General features: G+C 41.7%; 1 protein-coding gene across 7 annotated transcripts in view; it reads right to left on the minus strand.

Moving 5' to 3' along the window:
- The window catches only part of LOC107107468 (protein phosphatase 1 regulatory subunit 12B-like), a 109,387-nt gene that overhangs the window by 29,185 nt on the left and 62,811 nt on the right, over nt 1-17,391 (minus strand). For 5 of the 7 annotated variants that reach the window (XM_015407771.1, XM_015407775.1, XM_015407769.1 and 2 more), the window contains 5 exons: nt 8,479-8,495; nt 7,797-7,944; nt 6,515-6,619; nt 5,517-5,570; nt 2,917-2,967 (listed from right to left, as the gene is read on the minus strand). In XM_015407771.1, coding sequence (XP_015263257.1) covers nt 2,917-2,967; nt 5,517-5,570; nt 6,515-6,619; nt 7,797-7,944; nt 8,479-8,495 — 375 coding nt within the window. The remainder of the gene's footprint in view (nt 1-2,916; nt 2,968-5,516; nt 5,571-6,514; nt 6,620-7,796; nt 7,945-8,478; nt 8,496-17,391) is intronic. The other 2 variants (XM_015407776.1, XM_015407770.1) reach the window with 1 other exon arrangement.

A 17,391-nucleotide genomic window follows, 5' to 3' on the forward strand; every position in this document is an offset into this window, starting at 1 on the left:
TGGCGGGGTTAAGAAGACTCGCGGGGATCGACTTCTGGACCATGGACATCTCGGAGACAACGCAGCAGCATGTCTTTGAGAGGAGCCCGCATAATCTCGGTTGTCGATATAGACAGATTGACTGTGCAGACGTGGAGGGTGACACTCCACGTCGCATGAAGCATGTCGGTGCCGACGTGGATCGATGTCCATTTCATGACTTAGGAGCTCTACCGTTTCGATGTCGGAGTAAGGACGCTCCATTTGGTGGACAGGGGAGTTCAAGACATGGATGGTCAGTATTGGTGGAGGGACTTGGGCCTCCGGTATCTATACAGTCGTTGGAGCGGGAGGCACTTTAGGGGCATCACCCAGTGCAGCCACCGCTACTTTCCCCTTCTTTGCCGCCTTAAGGGGTTTGGAAGAGCCCTTCTTTGCGGACTTTTGCTCCTTACTTGGCCTGTACTTCTTTTTCACCAGCGTGGAAGCTGAGGATTGCGCCTTCGATGCTGGAGGCTTCAGTGTCGGTTGCCGATTCTAGTAGGACCACTTTAAGGCGCGCAGCTCGTTTTTTTCCGGGTCTGGTTTGAAAAGCGAGCACAGTGGTGACAGGATTCAGGTCGATGAGACTCTCTGAGACAAAGTATGCAAAGGGTATGATGGTCAGGAGGAGCAAGTTTACTACCTCAACCCTTGCACCTATTAAAAAAGCCCCACTTCTTCTCCATAAAAACCAAAATGAAGAAGAAAGAATGGGTGGTGGGGGGGTAGCCCGAAGGCCCGACTGAGGTAAAGCGGCAACCTCCCCCTCAGCAGAAAATAAAAGGTTTTTTTAAAATTTTTTTTGAAAGAACAACGAAGAAAAGGAATAAACTGAGGAAAAAATCCAAAGAGCTGTGAGGCAAAAAGCCAAAACACGCGAACCGATCAGACCGACGAAGAAAAAGGTCTTTCCAACGTGGCGGTAAGAAAGGAACTGACGGGATGTCTGCGCCCACCCCTCTGGTCATGTGCGGTGGGGTTCCTGCACATGCCCGAGGGACTGGGCGCGAAAATTTGTTAAAGAGCTTGCTACAATGCCGATCGATCCAGCGCGTGCGCACTAGATGCCATGGATGTGAAGCACAGAGACCACGTCGAAGATAACCTTGTTCCTATGGTGAACCCTGGAATCCTCGAGAATAAGTCTTCCCATCCTGCCTCCCCCAGTCCCCAAAACAGGAGAGGAGGAAATTGTCTGTTTTAAGTAGATTTGACCTCTGCAAATGCAAAATTGGAGTGTGGCTTTCTGGGAGCACCAGCATGTTCGTGTATCCAGCTTAGTCAGTTCAAAAGTCAGTAGATGTCTCTCTTTCCTGTCTTCTTCATGTTCTTCTCTCTTTGACTAGCTCTCTGGGGCTAGTGTTCCTATTCGATTCATGGCATGGATTGGAGGAACTGATGCTTCCCCAGAGTCTAACTTTGGACTGAAAAGTCTCTCCCACTGGGAAAGACTTTGTTTGCTAGCAAGAGGAGTCTTTCTGACTGCCAAGACTGCTTTCCCCAGAACCACTGGAAAACATGCTCCTCTTTGGGCAATCATTTAAGGAAAGTTTTAAAGAAGTAAAAAAATGTTTGCATGCCCTTTTTCGGGGAGCCACACTCTCCAGCATTAGTTTGCCTCACTGAAAGAACGGCCTCTTCTGGGAAGTTCTAGATTCAAGCCCAGTAATACCTTAGAGACCATTTTTTGGGGGGTGGGGGGGAATAATATTTCAAGTGTCAAAGCTCCCTTCATCAGATAACATTTCTGGGAAGTTGCAGAGGTACTCTAAAACAAGCTGAATCACAGCCCTGAATCATCTGCTGAATCAGGGTCATTTTTCCAGCTTTAAAATTGTCTTCTTTAGTGCGATAAAAAGTGTAACAGTTACAAAGCCAGTAAGATTTGGCAGACTGCCTATGTCACTGAGGGCAAATGAAGCTAACACAAAGTAGGAGTTTGTGTTACGATTTGCATTGGCAAACAAAGCTAACACAAACCCTTCGTTTGTGTTAGCTTCATTTGCCTTCAGTGAGATGCTGGCCACCTGCCAAATTTTACTGGCTACACGACAGTTATACTTTTTTTGCTTGAATGAAAGGAACCATGATTTTAAAAGAAAATAATGCACCAATTCAACAGCAAGCTAAGGTGCTGAACAGGCACAAAAGGGACAAAGCACCGGTGAAAAATTTGGGGAAACCCTCCCACACACACACACACAAACATTCCAGTGTGAAACATTCATCTCAGCATTAAAGTATACCTATACAGGGCTACCTCTAAGCTAAACTTCATTCACTAAGGCAGGGACAGACAACTGCTGCATTCTCAGGGATCACACTGTTCTGTACATGGTTAGCAAGGAACTTTACTCTGCAGCCTAATTGGATTCCTTCAAAGGTAATCAGGCTCTGTAACAAATGTATCACCATTTAGCTATAAGGCGCACAAGCAGTCAGGCAAATCCAAGGCATTTCATGCAAAATCCAAAGGAGAGGAAATATTAAAGCACAGTATATGTCTCCTGTGAATGGTAAACATTTCTGTCTTCCTTACAAATGACGCTTTGGGGAACATTTTATCAGACCGTGATGACATTTGGAAGGGTAGCCATCCTTCAACTAAATGATGCTAGAAGGCAACTGTAGCTTCTTTTAAGCATAAGAAAGGCTCGAATAACAGTTATAACTTGATATCAGTAGTGCAAAACAGAAATCTTACAACTCAGGCTTGGAATATGCTTTCAGCTAAAAAAAAGGGAGACAGAAGATAACCAACAGAGGGCAGTGTGATATTAAAATGTTCATTCAACAACAAGGTTTTTATGACACATGACACTGTGCTCCCTCAAGATGTCCGTGTAAAGACACTGCTAAGCACAGAGAAGAATATTAGCGCGGAATTTTTCATACCTTCATTTCCTCTTCCATTTCAGAAAGTTTCCGCTCAAGGGTTCGTTTTTCCTGTTTAGGAACAATATTTTCACAACAATGATCTTGTGCGATGATATTTGGGAAATATAGCCATACAAGCAGAGGACTTGCAAGGACTTGGGGGGCGCATCACATTTTCCCAGCCCCCACTATTTCCTCTGTACCTTTCCTGAAGGCTCCCATAGCCTCTCCCCTTTTCCTGCTTCCTTCTCCCCCCCCAGCCAACCTACCTTTATATACCACGATCTTCAGTTTCCCTTCTTTCCCTCCCCCCTGGAAGCTTGTACTCAGGAAAACCATGGCCCAATTGCATAATGCTGGCCACCGGGCCAGGTCCAGCTCTGTGATGCGGAATCTGCAAGGACTTGTGGGGAGCATCTTATTTTCCCCACACTTCCCACCCACCCCAGCCATCCTACCTATATTTGGCCCTCTGGTCTTCAGCATTCCCTCTTTCCTTCACCCTGGCACCCTCTCCCAGGAAAACTCTGGCCAAGTGTCAGACCCATTTGGGGAAGCAGAAACGTTTTGTGGGGAGGAACTCATTTTCCTCTGTATCACCTTCCCCATACTATTTCCTCTTTCTCTCCTCCTGGCAACCCCATATTCTCACCTTTATGCAATCCCATATGCAACCTTCCCACCTACCAACAAACTAGCCTTTTATCTGACTCCCAGCTTCAGCTATAATCATTATTTATTTACTTCATTTATATCCCACCTTTCTTCTCAGTGGGAACCCAAAATAGATTACAGCATTCTCCTCTCCTCCACTTTATTCTAACAACTACTTTCTGATGTAAATTAGAAGAAGAGAATAAGAGATTGGATTTATACCCCACCCTTCACTACCCGAAGGGTCTCCCCTCCACACAACAGACACCCTGTGAGGTAGGTGGGGCTGAGAGAGCTCTTTTGAGAACTGCTCTTGAGAAAACAGGTCTGAGAGAACTTGTAATTGACCCAAGGTCACACCAGCAGCTGCATGTGGAAGCATGGGGAATCAAACCCAGTTCTCCCAGATTAGAGTCCATGCTCCTAACCACTACACCAAACTGGCTGAGAATGTGTAATTAGCCCATGTTCACCTACTGAAATTCCAAGTTGGAATGGTAATTTGAACCTGGGTCTCCCAGATCCTAGTTTGAAACTATACTGCAGTGGCTTCTTCCTCTCTCTCTCTCTCTCTCTCTCTTTTTTTTTTGAGGAGGGGGATGCTGTTGAATAGTAGCAAGAAGCTAGTCCTGGTGATTCATGCAAGTCATGTGGTATCAAGTCATCTGGTGGTTGCTGGCTGGTCTTGCCCCAATTGAGCCCTCCCTCAAAAGCCAAAACAGCCCTCAAGAGGGCCCTGCCCCCTCCCACTGACTTTTACTGACAGAACCCAAGGCTTGAAGGCTGACAATACTTAGTGTGATTGCCTGCAAACCTGGTGCATTTTTCAGATTTGTAGAAAGATCTGCCATATCTGTTCATGGCTCCAGTCTCTGGATCCACAGATCTAGCCTTCTTGAGAAATAGATATATCGATATCAAGAATCACAGGATATATTGATATCAAGAATTACAATAGCATATGTAGGTCACTAGGTGAATTTCATAGTTATTTATGTAATTTATTTAAAACAGTTATAAGTCCACCGTTAGGTGGGCAACAGATTAAAAAAAACAGATTAAAATATATAAATTATAGCAATATTAAAACAATACACTATTATATCTCATGAATACAAAATAAAAGTATGTGAAACCTTTCTAGTCAGAGGGTACAGTTGTAGAACTGACCAGATAAAGCAGTTTCAAATCTTTACACAGCCATGAACTGGGCAAACTTGGGTCAATCACTTTCTTTCAAGGACAGGCATGATAAAAAATATGATTAATACATAGATAGATTTGGCATCAACTTAGTAGTAGTACTAGGACAGCAGAAAAGAGTAAGAGTCCAGGAGCACCTTAAAGACTAACAAAATTTGTGGTAGGGTATGAGCTTTTGTGAGTCACTGCTCACTTCTTAACTGCTCATGAAAGCTCATACCCTGCCACAAATTTTGTTAGTCTTTGAGGTGCTACTAGACACTTACTCTTTTCTACTACTACAGACAGACTAACATGGCTACCCATCTTGATCTATACTAGGACAGTAATTTCTGAGCCCCATTTTTTAGAACACATGCAGCCTTCGGTCCTGAAAAAAATACAATTCTTTAAACAAATACCTGGTTGAATAAAAATGTTTTAACCTGACATCTGAAAACAAAGTTCAGGAGCCAGGCAAATAATCAGGCAGGAATCCACTAGAGAACAGATCCTCAATAGATGACTTAAGTTCCTAGCCGGGCATGAATTAGGAATTTATTACATGGCAGCCCTTTATTATGCAGCAGAAAGTTGAAATGAAGTGAGCAAATACGCTGATAGACAAATCTGAGAAGTAAAACTGCTCAAGAGTTGAGTATTACCCAAGAAGTCTCAGAGCAGGAACCAAATCAGCTTTCTGTAGAGGCATTTCCTTTCCAAAATACCCTCCGAAGTCAAGCTAAATAAGCAAACAGATACTAGAAAGCAGAAATACATACCCGCTTTTCCATTTCAAGCATACTTGAACGGTCAGAGGTTTTTTCTTGCTTCTGCTATCGAAATGAAAAAGGATAGTTTAAAAAACTATATTAAACCTTATAGTTACTTCGGAAGTTTATATTTCCTAGACTTGGAGCAGAAACTTCAGCAGCTTGAAAATCCTTCTCTGGCTTCAATTAGATATCCGTCCTCACCTACATGCATACTGCAAAGGGCCCAACATATTACACGCTACAGTGAAGAACTCCTGGGGGGAAAAATCTTTTCCTAAGGAGTTGTAAACATCTTTATAATTTTTGGGCCTTTCCCATGAACTACAACTATGTTCTCAAACTCTCAGATGCTCTCAAGCTCACATCCCTTGAGGCGCTTTGCTGCAGGAAGTAAGCTGGTAGCCCACTAATGGGCTCTTTCTGCCTCCCCCTTCTTCTACTGCTACACCCAAAGTGCACACTGGGAAAGGTAGTCCTGAAGTTGCTTGACACTATATCATGGTGCACTTCAGAGATTACACTTCCCAAGGTGCAACTCATTGCCTTGGACATTGCTGAAACAGATTCCAAGATGCTGGGGAGGGCGGTCTCTCATCACCAGTCTACTGAAGCAACATGGTAAACGGGGTGTGGAGGGTGAAGACCAGGGGTTCATGGAGAGGGCTTGGCAATTCATAAGAAACATTGGAGAAGTCTTGGGGGGAAAATGAGAGCTTTAAACTAAACTACTAAACTAGTAAACCCTTTCTGAAGCACATGTTGGGGAGATTATCTGTCTTTAATTAAAATTATTTCAGAAGAAAATCCAAGTATTTTTTTAAGAAATAGTGACATCTGTTATTGCACCAAGTACTTCTGGGTTTTTAAAATTATTTTTGTCTGAGAAACGACAATAATCCTTCTCAGATGCCAAAGACTCCCTATTATAAAGGACTAAACAAAACTGCAGTCTTCTTTCGTGCATTCTCATTATTATAGTGCTCCTTATTCTCACATTTTCTCACCTGTGCTATTTTGTCCAATTTCAGTTTGATGTCAGCAAGCTCCCCCTGTGCATCTTGTAGTTTTGACTTCAATTTTTGATTTTCAGACAGGGCACTTTCATAGAGCTGAACGGCAAAAAGACAACTGGAAGTTACCCTCAGTATCAGATTTCATCTTTTGAAACACCAGTTGTGGTATAATGGCTGTGATCTTCCAATCTGCCACTGTGACCCAGACTGCTGACAAACAGACTATTTTAACTGCTGGTCAGTCAATATCACTGGGAATTCTTCTTTTAAGGAGAGAGGGTAAAAACAAATCAAAAGCACAGAAAGTCAACTGTATATGCACTTCTGCACCTCTTGTGCTATAATAAAATGGTTTTCAAACTGTGTTCTGAGGGACCCGAAGCATTTCAGAAGCACATCAGAGACGAATTTATTGCAGATCTTCCCTACAATACAAAGCCTTATGAAAAGTGCTGTACCACTCCAAGGTACGCCCTTTCAGTCTTTACGGGATGAAGGCAAAGCCAAATAGTATGGCCTAGACACACTCACAGACCATCTATAATGGTCAAGGCGTCCATGAGCAACAATGAGGGGTTGATATCAACCTGATGGAGTCTAATTTGCAGTGATACTCTGCAGACCATACAGGTGACTCCTTGTTGCCTTTTAACTACTACTATTTTAAAATGTTTGAGATTAATTTGCTTAGCACCTGGCCCACAGATAGGACCCTATCTGTCACTAATTTCACCTTGTAATTTCACCGTTTCTGATCTTTTGAACAAGTTATGCACAAAGCTGATTTCCAGATATCCATAAATTAAATTCAGGCTTACAGTACAACATATTTACACTCCATCATTCCCACCATCAATGGTGGCTCAAGGAGGCTTACGTATTTAATTCTATGGGCAAGGAACTGAGTAGAAGATAAAGAACAAAGTTTGAGTACAGTGGCACCTTTAAGACCAACAAAGTTTTATTCAAGGTATAAGCTTTTGTGTGCATGAACACTTCGTCAGATACCATGCACAAGAAAGCTTATACCTTGAATAAAATTTTGTTGGTCTTAAAGGTGCCACTGGACCCAAACTTTGTTCTGCTGCTTCAGACCAACACGGCTACCCACCTGAGTGGGTTACCTGCCCTAAGATACTCACAGCAAACCCATGGAAGGTACACAGGATAGGTGGATTAACGCACCAAACTTAGATTTCTAATCTGCTGCTAAATTATTAAAGATGATTGCAGAAGAAAGAAGGACTCATCTCTGCCCATTTCTATGACCTACTTTTTTATAGTCCCTGCTACTGTCATCCTCTGTTCTGCTGCTGAGGGCAGCCAGGCGATTCTCTCTCCTGGTGTAGGCAGTGCTGCGACCTAAGGGCCGATCACCATAGCTATCGCTGGTGCCAGTGTTTGAACTTGCAGTGTCCAACCTGGAAACAGATGTAATACCAGAACACACTATGAAAAAGCAACTTAATTCAGTCTTATAACATTGCATTTCTCTAGATAGATTTCCACCCCCTAAAATGTGGGGTGGTTATGGCACCGATGCCCCAACATATGCAGTGAATAAATTCTTCACTGCTGGACCTCCTGATGGCACCTGGTATTTTTGGCCACTGTGTGACAGAATGTTGGATTGAATGGGCCATTGGCCGGAGCCAGTATTGGCTTCTCTTATATTCTTAGGTATTGCTCTCTATGCAGCTAGAAAGGAAAGATGTGGGAAAGAAATTCTGCATTCAAATGGACAAAATGTTTATCTCCTTTTCCACTCACTGATAATATAAATTTGATTTGGGGAAAGAAAAAGGACTTCAGATCACAGTACCACTGAGAGTTTTTGAAGCATTATCAGAAGGCCTGGTTCTAACTTGATCAGCAGGAGTAAATATTTTTCATTCATAATTGGCAAACAGCCTATTAAAATGCATGCTTTAACAAAAGTTTGCTGAAAATCTTACCTGGAAAGTCTTTCATGCTGTAAGAGAGAAACAACAGAAAACAGTATTAGAAAACAGACTTAAAGGGAGACCAATGTTACAGTGACAACTGCTGACTGCAGACAAGGAAGTCTCAGAATTCGGGAAATTAACTGACAGCACCATGAATTCAACTGCTCAGAGTCGCTGGACCTTGTCAACAATGTTGCTGAATCACTACAAATAAGCTGTAAAATGTTCAAGATGCCTTTGTTTATAAACGTCACTCTCAGATACTTATGACATACGGTTTACATTATGGTGACCTTGATTATATGATCAGGGGGCTGGAGACTGAGCCCTACGAGGAAAGGCTAAGGGCCTTGGGAATGTTTAGTTAGGAGAAGAGGAGATTGAGGGGGGGCATGATGACTCTCTTTAAATATTTGAAAGGCTGTCATTTGGAGGAGGGCAAGGAGCTGTTTCAGCTGGCAGCAGAGGATAGGACCTGAAGCAATGGGTTTAAATTACATCCAGAAAGGTATCGGCTGGATATTAGGAAAAACTTTTTCACCGTCAGAGTGGTTCAAAGGTGGAATCAGCTGCCTAGGGAGGTGGTTAGCTCCCCTTCACTGGCAGCTTTCAAGAAGAGGCTGGACTAATATTTATCACAGATGCTTTAGGCTGGTCCTGCATTGGGCAGGGAGTTGGACTAGATGGTCTGTATGGCCCCTTCCAACTCTATGATTCTATGATATTCTTCACTAAAGAACCAGAAGTGTAAACCTAAACAATTGGGAAATTCTGATGTTTGTATGCAACATGTGAAACTCTATTCTGCAAATTACACACATTACTAATTGCTGTCTTGCGAGTACGATTCCCCCATCATTCTCAAACACAGTATATGTCTTCACACTCAAACTACATGCAACCAGATAGAAGAAAGTATGCAGCTATGAATGCCATTGTTCCTTTAAATGATCTAACATCAATGATCAAAACTCACTGCAGAAGCCTGTGCCTGCCTTCAAGAAACTGGGCAACAGAAACAGAAATAAAGCAGAAACAGCAATTTATTTCTGTCCCCAGTGATCTGCATAGTTTTGGGGTTCTGGTTGTTAAAACATATAGTGAGATGGTGACTTCACTGAGATATCCAGCCATATCTATATTGTACAATGCTTTGATTATCATGAGTAGGGAAGGGCACTGTGATGGACTGCACTTTGTAAGACGCTTAGATGTGCTGTACAAACAGCTGAAGGGCTGTGAAGGGTTAATTCTTCACAAAAATAGAGAGGCTTAAGTGACAGGCTGCCCCAGGCAATCTGATTGGTTGGAATCAGCTGAGCAAAAAAAGAAGCCTCAAGAGAGCTGGATGCTGAGGAAAATTTAACCAGATTCCTGCCTTTACTGTGAACAGACTTACTGAGACTATCTACGAATAGCTGTCTAAGAATGTCATTTTAATGCTTACAGAGTGAGATTTCTACCTTGACTGAATGCAGTCTGAATTAAAGTATTAGCTGAGAGCAGTTTAAACACAGACATGAATACCAAGGGGAGAGTTTGGCAAGGAAATGGGTAGTAGAGAAGACTCCAGGCCAAAGGAAAGGGGATAGATCTACAGAGAGAAAAAGATTCCCTACCCAGTCAAACAGGGAGCGTTATCTCTGAGGAGTACAGAGTTCTCTGGTCTGGTGTGAATAGGAACTGCTTTAGAGACCTTAGAAGTCAGTTCACAACTCAAGAGGAATACTGGTGTTCCAAGGAAAAGGGGGGTTGGGTACTAGGAAGAAGGTACCAGCCTTTTGGGGACCAAAAGAGTCAGTGATGGGTGTGTGTGTGTGGTGGCTGAGTGCTGCATCCCTTCCAGCTCCTGCTATTCCCATGAAAAAATTAGAGCTCTGCTTCCAGAAAATACAGCCAAGTTTGGAACAACTACCAATGCCCAGCTATGGGAAGGACCAGAGCAAATAAAGGTACTAAAAAGCCACCTTATAGACCTCCCAAAAAGAGTAATACTGACCCTGAACACTCAGATGATACAGACCTAGAGGTGTCTCTGTTAGAGGAAATGGCGGCAGGGGGGAGTAACCCTGACCAAAGCGAACAGACTGTGTTATTGCATGCCTTAACAGAGATAAGGAAAAAAATCAAGAATGATTTAAAGTCTCTGAGTGGAGAGGTTGGACAGTTAAAAAAATGAATTTGGGCTACTCAAACAAATAACGAAGAATAAACTTTTTGCAATCGCGAGACACAAGCAGGGACTGAGCCTGGAGGACACGATTGTGTATCTGTTTTCTGACATTCCAGCTGAGGCAAGCATCGCAAGAAGACGTCTTAAGGAAACAGCAAAAATTCTCAGAGACAAAGGAATTCAGTACAGATGGTTGCCGCTCGGACATCTCGTGGTTAATTTGGAAAACAAAATGTTCACTGCACATAACGAAATTACAGGGAAAAATTTAGTAGAGGCAGTAACCAAATTAAGGAATGGAAGTGTTTGAACTGTGATATTATGTTTTGAAGCAGAGAGGTAGAATGTAATCCATAAAGTAAGAGTTAGTATGATAGTATGTTAGTATATAGAGTAAGTTAGAGTTAGTAGATAGGATGAGTGGGAATAATAATAATGGAAAATAGACAACAGGAATGGAATAGTTAAAGCCAACGACATAGCAAGGAGGGGAAGGATGTGCCCCCCCCAAGACCTCCGATAAGAGGGAGGAGGATTTCCTCCTATTGCAGAGGCTTCCTGTTTGGTGTAGTGGTTAAGTGTGTGGACTCTAATCTGGGAGAACCGGGTTTGATTCCCCACTCCTCCACTTGCACCTGCTGATGTGACCTTGGGTCCTTGTCCTTGAACAAGAGCAGTTTGTGTCAGAGTTCTCTCAGCCCCACCCACCTCACAGGGTGTCTGTTGTGGGGAGGGGAAGGGAAAGGAGTTTGTAAGCCGCTCTGAGACACCTTTGGGTAGTAAAGGGCGGGGTATAAATCCAATCTCTTCTTCTTCTTCTTCCTCTGCAGCACCCAGTTTCGGAGGCAACCCTGTTCAACTTTCCTTTATAGGTATGGAAGAAAGACTATAAGTATAAAATAAAGATGCACGGGGGAATCCAGCAAAAGAAGTATAGAAGTATTGAATAACTTAAAGAAGAATGTAATAATGTTTAGATCATGAATTAAAGGAAGTTGTACGGCGGTTTGGGCAAGCTGGTAAAGAAAGGGAATAAGATAACGAGGATAGAGAGTAATATGCTTTCAATGTTTAATTTGATTCTTAGAAAGAGGAGAATACAAAAAATGAAGTGTTAAGATATGCATAAAAATATCTGGATATATACACACACACACACACACATATATATACACTTAATAAAATAATTAAAAAAAGAGAGTCAGTGATTATACAAATAAAGTGTATTAGAGTGTTTGGGAAAACACTGGAACAAAAACCTCTAAACATAAAGATCTAAGTAACTGTGAATAATTTAAGAACCTCTTGTTAGTCTGATATATAAGAACAAAAGTCTATGCATGTAATAGTTTTACCTCAGTAATTTCAACCCCTAATTTAACCTGACCTTTCTGTTTCATGTTAAAATAAAACCTTTTGTTGTTTTTGAATTTTACATGTGTCTCAAGTGCCAATTTCAAGGGTTTAAGTAAAAGGGCGAACCTATCCCTTCCCTGAGCAAATAGCAAAATATACCTTACTGACAGGGTGAGACAGACAAGGTTTCTTCAAGGGAAGAATGAACACGTTACCAGGGCTGCACAACCAGTGAAGGGAAATAAAAATTGAGGGGAAAATATTGCCTCTAAGGGAGGGAAACAGACGGGGTCCATCATATGCACAAGCCACATTTTTGCTGTTCGGTTTGTGGTTGAACCACAAACTGAACCACAAACTTATGATCTGAGAGGCTGGTTCGCAAACCGAACCAGTTTGTATGGGTTAATGACCCCTGCTTTCTGCTCCCTGCCACTTTTCATGGGGAACAGAAAGCAGGGTTTTAAATAGCCATTTAAACCCCTGCTTTCTGCTCCCCATGGAAAGTGGCAGGCAGCACAAATTGGTGATTTAAATGTCTTTGAACTGAACCCAAGAAAGCCCCTTTAAACAGCTGAGCCAGAGGAGCAGATGCAGCTGTTTCCAATCTAAACACCTGAGCAGCTGGGAGCAGCCTGCTTTTTGCTCCCCATGAACCCACGAATCTCCACAATCTACCTTAAAAGTTCATGGAGGTTCATGGCCAGGCTGCAGTTAATGAACCATGAACTGGCCAAAATTTGTCATCAACAAAGGCCCATGTGCCAGTTTGTGCCCATCCCTAGTCATGAGCATACTTGGGTACCAGACCTGCATCAGATCAAAAGGTTATGACTGCCAAAATGGCAGTGCAATCCTAGGAGTCACCCCTTCTAATCCATTAGGATTGCACTGTAAATGTCCTCCTTTTGGAGTATATGTGGAAAGTTGTTAATACTTTATACCTTGCTGTGATTACACTCCAGCCTTTCTAATGGCCAAATATCCCAAGCATAATTACGGTATTATCTGGTAACCAGTTATTCTGGTAAATTTCAAACAAATGTTGCAACTGGGTGCACCCATCTGAGATCATGACATCACTGCTTATCAAAATGTTGTCTTTAGAAAACAGGAAGGAAAGCTGAATTTTATTACTTGACCTACACCAAGTTACCCACAGTATTGCCATTTGTGCAAATGCTAGCAAAAACAGTTGATATGTTCCATCCTAATCATTTAAGCAAAACTTTATGAAAAGCCTTAATTTAAAAGGCAGATTTCCTTTTTGTATATATTTGTGGACACCCTTCAAGTAAAAAGATCTAAGCTGAACACTGATCCCAAGATTTGGGTCAATACATCTTGATCAAATGCAACAGGGCACTTGTCTCTAAAACAGGTTTTTAAAATGAATTCATTTTGCAAAAGCAACTCTTGCCCAAAGTTTCTCCATAATAATTAAACTAAAAGGGTTTAGCAAATCAGATCTGTCTGGTTCAAGAGCAACACTTTACCCCTACTGGCTTTCAGGATCAAACCATTCAGTTGGATCAGTATTTCTAATACTTCTATTGTTACTATAGAATTATCAATAGCCCAAGCTCTAGAATTTTTCCCAAAAAGCCTGTAGCAAGATTTACTTTCTATATCTACTGAAGTACAAAAAAATCATTTTATGTCTTTTGGCCCAGTGTTATTTCTGCTATTTCCAACAGAAAACTATAAACAAAAAATGATCAACAAAAAGCTTGAGTTAAAATTCATTCCAGTGTTTTACATAATCCTGTGCTAATCCTTTTTCAATGACATCTCTGAATACTATGTCAAATTTATGGAGATAATCCACTTAATTTTAAGATTAGTAGGTATTACATTCTAAATATTTATGTTGTGGAACAATGCTAAGAAGTCTTCAAACAGGTAACCTCTTTAAAAAGAGGCATGAGAGAGACAGAAAAAATATAGGCACCCTAGAGATAAATACAGGTTATGTGTCAGTTAAAGTTATATTGCCATTTTATAAAAAGGAAAAAAAGTGACAGTATTTTGAAGCCAGGTTTTGGTCAAGCACATCATGCACACAAATATGAAATCAAGAATGACTTAAATCAAGATAAAAATATAATCTGCAATCCTCATAGTATCTGAATGAGACAGGATGTAAAGTCTTCCTGAGTATACTCTCACTGAAACGTTTTCTGTTTTGCAGGATTTCTGATGCAAGCAACTGTGAACATTAAATAGCAATCCATTCTACCAGTTTAATTCATGCCAAAAGTAAAGAGAAATGAATACCAAACCCAAGCCCAACCCAGCCCAGCAACTAGAACATAATCAAATTAGTAGACCAAAGTGCAGACTCTTAACCATACTTCTTGGAACTGTTTCACAAAGTACTCATCTGATGCCTTGTCAAATTCCACAAGTTAATAAGTTAAGAAGTTACAGGAAGTAATTTGACATTTCAGATGTTGTTCTTTGGAAAACTTAGAACTTCTACAATATTTGGAATCCTTGGATACATTTGGCTTGTTTGTATTCCCACACAAACCAAGACTACATGATTAAGTTTATAAAAACTGAGGTTGGGACAAGAAGAGTAAACTTTTTCAAGCAGCTGTGCTATAAATGGATTTAGAAAGAACAGCCAGTCTTTGACATTATGGCAGCTTTTGTTAATGACTACATTCTACTTAAGCGGTTTCCATCCTAAACAAAACTAATTTGGCTACAGGCTTTTAAAAAAGAGTAAAGACAGTTATTGGCAGAAATAGTACTTAAATAAAACTGCTCCCCAGATGAGAAATTGAATTCCTCTATTTTAAGGGGAAAAAACCTTGTATTTAAACAAATCCCAGAAATATCAGCCAATATGAATACAATCCTTTGTAAGAACATTTTCAAGAGCAATTGTATTTGAAAGCACTTTGAGCAGAATACGCAGCACTCATATGCACACTACATACTGTAAGAACATTTTAGAATCCAGGATCTTTTCCTCACCTACAAGGCTCATAGCACTATTTTCTAGAGGCACTACCAACAAATGATCATGACAACTCAAATATTGCTTTATTACACAGTTGTATGCTACTGATAAGCTTTCTAAAGTTCAGTGATAAGAGTCCTGAAAGATGTCTACATAAACTATCCTAGAGCTGTGAAAGGGGCATAACAGATTAACAGGAGCACATTTCAGCAATTCTGCAGGTCAGTGGATAGGAATGTTGGAAGTGGGTTCCTGGGATGCTGGGAACAGCACAACCCAAAAAGCCTAAAACAGCAGTAACATCTGGGGCAGGTTCAGCCAATGCTAAATGCTTTTTGCATGTCCTGAATGATGTTTGGGGCCATGCAAAAGACTGTAAGAGGAACAAGGGAAGGCTCCAGAATACTGTTTTTGTATCTTTTCCTCCCTTCCTTTTCTATGCAATGAATCAGTTGACTGGGGAAAGGAAGACACTGGATTGGGGGGGGGGGGCTGAGCCAGACCTTTACTCCCAATAATTAGCTTGTGAGGGGGAGGATTAAGCCCCGATAAATCTTTCACTAAGTTCAAGTGCCTTATATCCACAGTTGTCATGGGAACAGAGAGAGCAATAAGTAGTCCCCTTCACACCCAACCCAGCTGCTAAAGGGTAACAGAAATGGGCCCAAGACATTGCACATTCTGGGCCCAATACCCCCATCCACACTTGGAATTACTTCAGAGGTGAAAAGGCTTCTGTCAGTGTTTCCCCCCCCCCAAAGTGACAGCAAGCCAGTCCCAGAAAGCCAGTGGCTCATAGTGATTAGAGTGTTGGACCAGGACCAGGAAGTCCAAAGGTCAAATCTCCCTTCATCTTGAAGCTCAGGGTAGGAACTTGGAACAGTCACTCAGCCTGGCCAAACCCACAGGGTTGTTGAGAGGATAAAATGGAGGATGGAACATATGTATGTGCCATCCTGAACTCCTTAGAAGAATGGCAAGAGAGGAGAAATTTGGCAGAACCAGTATCAGCTGAGCTGTGACTGCTTTCCATTCACAGTCTCCCCTGGCATGAGGTCTAGACTAATGCCTGCATCCTCTCTTTTGCTAACCAAGATATTGTTTCTACAAGGGGTACCACCATCAATACTCACCAACCCTACCCTCCCTGCTATTGAAGCTCCATGGATATCTGCACATAGACAATCTGCTTGCCAAACACTGGGAGCCTCATGACTATTGGGGGATACCTTCTTTAAAAAATTCTAAGATAGAACATAATGAACAGGTGACAGTTGTGTTTATGAACCTTAGTGCCTCCCTTATGGGGTACCACCATATATAGGAAAAAGCCACCCCCACCATAAGCAATAGCAGATTACTAGGAACTCTGTTGTGTCTCCAGGATGGAGAGCAACAGCATGACCAAAACAGAGGAAGCAATTGAAACAGCAACTACTGCTGCCAACCCACAGAAGAGTATTAAAATGAGATTCCAGGGGGAAGTTGGCTTGGCTGACCCATCTGTGAACCTGCGACGGCAGATGGAGGAAACGAACAGAAAGGGGCAAACAAAACAGTTGCTACATGTTTTTCATTTCACTGTGCTCACTCCATTTCTGTTTTTAATAAAGAGAAAGAAAGCTAGGTATTGGCAATTGCTATACAAAGTTGGGCAACAAAGGGATTGTAAGGAGCCAGGAACAACATGCAGTTTTGATTGTAGGATTATGGAATATTAGAGTCCTGCTTATAAAAAGCCAAAGCTTCAACAGATGGCATAAATGCATTTAAAAATGTGTACCTTAAAATTTTAATGACAACTGTGAAAGGCGGAGCCAGAGCATGAGCAGCCAAGCTTTCTTGCCAATGAAGAAACTGGCTTAATTTGTTTCAGATGCTTTCTTCTGCGGCCAGCACTTGACCCCCCAAAAATGGATAAGGAATAGAAATCTAATATTTACATGTTTTCTCAAAAAGCTTCAAGAACAGTTACACTTCACTCTCTCCAACTGGCAGCACTCAAAAAGACAAAGCTATTTTTGGGGATGCTTCAGTGGAGTGTATTTTGCTATATTTTCCGTTTTTATGTGCTAAATAGTAACTTGAGTAGGGCAGATCCAAATTTTCAGACTTTCTAGCATGTGCTCGTGCATGAGCACACATATGTATGTGTACACACACATGCACAAGAAAATGTTCAGGGGGCATCAAGATGTTTTAAAAGCTTATATTTGCTTGGGCCTGTTTGTCCTGGCAGCTGCTTTGATGCCTTTAAAAGACATGCATGATTCCAGCCAGTTAAGGATCCTGTAGATAGCACAGTGCCATGTATCCAATCAGTTTAGGCTACAAATCAAATTAATCACTTACACAACTCTGAACGGAAGGAGAGAAAATGCCAGCCTGTTGCTAAGGTAACTGCATCAGTGCTGCCTGTCTT

Source organism: Gekko japonicus, unplaced genomic scaffold, assembly GCF_001447785.1.
Source record: "Gekko japonicus isolate JY-2015 unplaced genomic scaffold, Gekko_japonicus_V1.1 scaffold2690, whole genome shotgun sequence".
NCBI classification, from domain to species: Eukaryota; Metazoa; Chordata; class Lepidosauria; order Squamata; family Gekkonidae; genus Gekko; species Gekko japonicus.